Source organism: Phalaenopsis equestris, unplaced genomic scaffold (assembly GCF_001263595.1).
Source record: "Phalaenopsis equestris unplaced genomic scaffold, ASM126359v1 Scaffold000650, whole genome shotgun sequence".
Classification (NCBI taxonomy): domain Eukaryota; kingdom Viridiplantae; phylum Streptophyta; class Magnoliopsida; order Asparagales; family Orchidaceae; genus Phalaenopsis; species Phalaenopsis equestris.
This window is the reverse complement of record NW_018165090.1, coordinates 237,449-243,674: the sequence shown is the minus strand read 5'-3', so window position 1 is coordinate 243,674 and position 6,226 is coordinate 237,449. Positions and strand designations below refer to the sequence as shown.

The following is a 6,226-nucleotide window of genomic DNA, read 5'->3' as shown; positions in this document are numbered from 1 at the left end:
TCGAGGAAATTAGAAATGAATCAGATGAAAATGCAAAGAATCATAAGAAAAAGATGAAAATATGGCATGATCAGAAGATATTAAGAAAGATCTTGAGCTTGGACAAGAAATTTTACTTTATAACATAGGATTGAAGCTATTTCCCAGAAAACTTAAGTTCAGGTGGTTGGGGTCATTTATTGTAATACAAGTCTATTCTTATGGTGCTATAGATATTAAGGATCAAAAAATTGAACAAATATTTAAAGTAAACAACACAGATTGAAACCTTACATTTGTGGAAATATGTCTTTATATGATAAAATCCTGATTTTGGGTCACCTAGAGTAAAATATTGGATAAGTCGGGCTAACGACGCTGAACTAATTGTTTTGTGGGAGGCAACCCATGGTTATCTATGTGGATTGATTGTTGTTGTTATATGGCCTATTTGATGTAGTATTGAGACCAACAAGATGTAAGGAGTCACAAAAAATCAATTTACTGATCAAGTTGAAGTTGGGACATGAAAATTGGACGCAAAGCGAAACAGTGCTTATTTGCGCACTAGCACCTAGGCGCCAAAATCTAGCACCTAGGCACCATGGTTTGGAAATCATGGATAAACCGTCCCTTGATAGTTCTAACCCACTTCTTCCCTTTAAACCCACTATAAACTCGCTTAAGGGGCTCGACACTTCGTATTCTAGTCATGAGAGAGCAAATTTGGAGAAGGAAGTGAGTGTTTGATCTATTTTCTTGTGCCAATGGAGAGTAAAAACAATGGTGAGGCTGATGGAAAGAAATTCATGCACAAGGACGCCCATACATACTTCAATGGGTTCCTTGCACTTAGCCTTGAAAGAATTACCGAGAAAATCAGGAAGGTTGAGGAGAAGATTGTGAATCTGCATACCAAATTAAGTGACATTTATTACCAATTCAAGCATTTGGATTGGTAGTTGAAACTTCAGTTCAATCATTTGGCATGTTTCCAGGATGTGCAAGTGAGGATGTATCAGAAGGACAACTAGATTGGAGAGAAGTCTTCCAAAAATTTTCCTCGCTTTTCGTTCTATAATTTGTTTGTGCACCAAACTCCAATGAATGAGAAGGTGGATGAAAATAGTGTGCATAATTATTAGTAATTGAAGGTTTGTGTGTAAAATCTGATGTTTTAGTTGTGTTTGATTGTTGTGTTGACTTTGATTTTTAGATGTCTCTAGTTTTGCATATGTAGTGTCTATGTTTATATCTATTTAATTTCCTATTATGGATTGATGTTATGTCTGTTTGTATCAAATCTATGCTTATGTTTGTAAAGTTGTGTTAGGATTGTGAGTGAACTATGGTGTTAGTGTGTTCGAATCATTTGAATTGTTTGAATTTAGGAGTTCAATACTTGTGCAAATGAAAGTTGGGAGATGTTTTGGAAAATGAATAAATTATAAAATGACATTAAATCAAATACATTAGAGTTTGGAGGCCTTAGGTTTGTTGTGCTTATATTTTAAAAATAAAAAATACCAAAATTTGGGTCTGGGTCAGTTTTCCACGTAGTAGGGTGCTTAGTTGCTGAAGCCAACGCCTAGGCACCATACCGGCTGAACGTCAGTTCAATCCAATAAATCACAAATTAGACCAATTAACGCCATTTTTAATCTTGATTTGTCGTCTTCCTCCTCTATTTGCACGGTTATATCTCTAAGGGCTTCTCCTTGCTTGCGAAATTTGGTGATTTAGAGCCTATAAACTTTAGATTTCTTCTTCTCTAGGTACGATCTACACTTTTTCTAAGAAATTTTATTCTTTCACCATGGATATCTTCTACATTTTGAAAATACCAAAATTTTTGAATAATATGAAAACAATAGTGAAAATTCATGGCAGAAGATTTTTTTTGGTTGGAAATTGCTTGTAGGACCCTTTAGAATTTATGTTTGGAATTTATATGAACTTTTACTAGATTTTGTGATGGCTCCTAAAATAAAGAGAGGAAAGGGGAAAAAGGTCATTCATAACAAGAAATTTGTTAACCTCAAAGCTAAAGATTGTTATAACAAATTTTCGTTATAAAAGAAATTTATTGCTGAGCAGAGTTTTTCTAGTCCTGGTGGTGCTGTCAAGAATTTATATATTGCTCATCACTGGGAAAGATTCTGCTACTTCACTACTGTAGCAGTTATTTATGTGGTGCAAGAGTTCTATGTGAACCTGCTGGAATCACCTGAAGAGGAGGTATTTGTTCGAGAAAGGGGAGTTGAGTTCACTCTCGAGAGCATTAATGCATTATATGAGTTGCCTCCTCTTAAGGATTGATACTATTATGAATTCGAGCCTATTGAGTTAGAGCTAGATGATATCATTGGATTCCTGATGGATGGGCGTGGAGCATGGAAAATTAATAATGGGCATAAGGTAAATTTCTCTCTTCCATGCTTAATGCCCCATCTAAAGCATGGAATTATTTTATTTCGGCTTGATTTCTTCCTACAAATCATTTGAGTAAGGTGACTCACTAGAGAGTTATATAAAACTTCTGCATTTAGAAGATGAAGCCTATTGACGTTGGCTCTCTCATTTACAGATCTATTTTCATGTCCGCCAGAGCTACCACTACTTCAGATTTGGGTTACCCTTCTCATATCTTTACTATCTGTAAGCAGTCTGAAGTTAAATATGAGACTTGGGAGGAGTTACTCCCCTATTGGTAAGGCTAATGTAGATTTATATGGAAGACCTCAAGGTAGAGCTTCTGATATTCCTTCTATTTCGGCCACGAGACCTTCTACATCTAGTGTTTCTATCCATACTCCTTTTAGCATGGATATTGTACTGGAGCAGTTGCCAATACAATAAGGTGATATTCTTTCTATAAAGTGTTAGCTTCATTGGGAGCATTTGTAGCATTACTTAAAGTACATATGTGATTGTGAAGTGAATTTCAATTCTTCCCTTGTGAGCTTTTTGAAGGGAGATCAGAGTGTTGAGTTCCCTGCTTATCCTCACTATCAGATGTTTGAGCGCCAAAAGCCTATGGAAGAGGATGATGTGATGATGAGGAGGAGGAGGAGTAGATTTCTGAGTGCATGTATTTGCTTTCCCAAGTTGTTGAATTTTCCTTGTTACTTTGATAGTACCGGACATTATGTTGTTTATGTTTTCTATTGATGTGATTTCTAGACTTTTTAGTTCACTGCACCACTATTTTTCTTTTAATAAGTTCATATATATACTACTTGTATGTGATAGTAGTCCTTTACTTATTACTTTTCATGCTAAACATGTTTTTTAGATTAATTTACTGCTACACATACTTTCTTTTCTTACTTGTACCTGTAATAATTTCATGTTTAGAACCCTATGATAGATTAATATGTTAAATTTTCTTCTCTTCATACTTGGTGTATTATAATGTCTTAAACCAATTAAAAATTCAAGTTTGGGGGAGAGAGAAAAACTTTAAAAATAAAGCCTTATTTGTCCTAAATAAACTATGTTTAAAAACTGTTTTAACATTACATGTGGTATGTGGTGTTATTTAAATAACTATATTTTTAATGCTATGAATGTTATTGTAAACTTAAGTAAAGATTTTTAGAAATAAAAGCTAATTCTAGAGTTAAGATATTTGGTATAAAAGTAAAGGAATATGCTTTGACTAATCAGAGTAGGAAAAATTGTATTTTTTTGAAAAACTAAGAATCCTAGATTTACATTTTAAAAAGAATTAGAGACTCTATGAAAAATTATTTTATATTTTAATACAAATTATGAAGTAAAGAAATGTGAGAAGTTTCTAACTTTAGGAAGAGGATAGTGAAGTTCAAAATTAGTAAAGACTATCTAGATATAGTAATTCTCACATGAAAAAAAGGTAAAGTAAAAAGAAAAAAAATGTGGGCAGAAGCTTCAGGAGATGTCTAATTAAAAATTGGCTTCACTTGAATCATCTCAAGGGAAGAAACTTATTTACATTTCTGAGCTTATTTATAATTTCAAATGTATTAGTGAACTTTTTATTAATAGAGTTCTCATAAAATTCTATCTTTTATTCTTCTAAGATTCTTATGTATGAGAATTTATAGTTATTTTTGAAAAGATTAGAAAATCAAAATGCCTCACTTGAGTACTAGATATTCTCTTTAGTTCTATCCTGAGTTATTAAAAAATTTTCTAAAGTCTTACCATCACATTTATGGGTCAAGAGTATAGTAATCTTTAATGAAACTCACTGTTATAAGTTAAATTATTTATTTTACAAAATAGATGAGTTACTTGAGTATAAGTAACGTTTAAGTTTGGGGGAATTAACATGCCTTAAAATGTGTTATTTGCATATATACATTTTATACTCATTTTTAAGGATATTGGCTTTAATGAAAGGTGTTTTTTGTGTTTTTGGTTACAAGAACAAAAGTTGGAGTTTAGAGAGCAAAAGGAGAAAAACCAGAGTAAAAGACGGTCAAACGGAGCTACGAAGCAAAAAGTAGCCTAGCGCGGGTAGTTAAAATGGGCTTATAGAAGGTTGGTGCCTAAGCGCCAGAACCGGTTTTGACTTTTGTGCAATGAATTTGAACAAATTTTGAAGTGACCCTTGGTGATTTTTATAGCCCTATTTAAAGGGACCAATGGCTGGTTGAAGGGAGCCTTTCTCTCATGTGTGTGTATGTGTGGAGGTGTTTTTGGAGAGAGTGGGTTGTGATTCTTGGTGTGTGGAGTGAGAGTCTATTTAGTGTGTGATTTAGTGTGTCTATTAGAGGAAGAAGACTGCAAAGGAACGTTAAAGGCTTTGCTTGGGGAGAGGACTAAGATAAGTACTTTATATTTTTGTTTAAGTTTTTCTTTGTTGGTAAACTTTGGTTTTCATATAAATCGTATTTTGATGTGTTATCCTCATGAATTATGAGTATTTTTCTTATTTTTCTTCTTTCATTAAGAAATAATCATGTGTAGGATTATAATTGTTTAAGATTTCTCTTATTCAATTCTTGTGATGATTCATTACTTCATGCTTCATTTACATCTTCAATCAGGCCAATTGAAATGTTAAAACTTATTGTGAATCCATAATGACTCGGGAGAGCCATGTGTTCCTCAATTAGTAAGAATCACAATAATTATGAGGGTGAGAAGGTAATCCATGAGTTAGTGCAAGTAGAATTGGTGATTTTAGGGTGACAGGCTAGAAACATAATCAAATTAATCTAGAGTTTGGAACTTAAGGCTAGAGTTATTTCCAAAATGCCACAGAACCAAAAACAAAACCAAAACTAAAATCAACCAAGATAAAAATCACCTCCACAACATTCAAAATATAAAACAACTCAAAATTTAATCACAAACATCACGAAAACAACAATTGCAACTAAATTAAGACGCCTCTATCAGATGATCGGGAATCCCTTATAGGAGGTAACCTACGGTTGCTAATGAGGCTTCTCACAGTCTAAATGAAAGTACAAAACTCATTAAGTTGAGTTTAGTAAATTTATATGGACTAAGTGAATCCATTTGAAAATAGTGGTGTCGGAACAAGGGAACCGAAGGATCATAACCGGTGTCGCTCTAATCAACTTTAACATGCCCTATAAAATTTAAAGAACTTCAACCATAGGGCCACCTGATTTGACATCATAACTTGACACCCTAGAATACTGAAAACTCATCGCGACAAGGAGTTTGGAGCTAGCATGGTGGGCAACACGGCCATCTTCAACAACAAAACCCATCTTCCCTAGCTAAACCAGTTTCCTTCCTTAAAAATAAACAAACAAGCTATAGGATTTCAAGATTGTCTATGGTTGCTTGCTTATGCAACGTAAATCCTCACCATATCTGTAGTCCTTTGTATAAAATTGTTATACAATATAAGCCCTAACTCGTCTTAGGATTTTGAGGTTGTCGTCTTTCACGACCTAAACCCTCACATCTTACAGGCTATTTTTGTTATCGTTTCACACAAATATAAGCCCTAACAAATAAAATTTGTAGGATGAAACACTTAAATATTTATCCTCAAAACTGAAGCCAAACCATAGGATAGATTGGGATGTCACCGAGGTTCTCCTTCAGATCCATGACATCCCCTTGTTCTCCCTCCTTTGGATTCTATAATAAAATGTTCCAAACCATTCCCTTTTTCACACCTCTTTGTTCGATTTCGTTGAAAAAGTCTTATGCTTTTGAAATCCTTGAAGATAATATTTCCTGATTTTTATCGAGAGTTTTCTTAGGTGACAGTTTT

General features: G+C 33.7%; 1 protein-coding gene across 1 annotated transcript in view; it reads left to right on the top strand.

Moving 5' to 3' along the window:
• The first annotated feature begins 746 nt into the window (after window positions 1–746).
• The window catches only part of LOC110030077 (DEAD-box ATP-dependent RNA helicase 10-like), a 34,139-nt gene continuing 28,659 nt past the window's right edge, over window positions 747–6,226 (top strand). The window contains exons 1-2 of the mRNA XM_020732631.1: window positions 747–881; window positions 2,077–2,217. Coding sequence (XP_020588290.1) covers window positions 747–881; window positions 2,077–2,217 — 276 coding nt within the window. The remainder of the gene's footprint in view (window positions 882–2,076; window positions 2,218–6,226) is intronic.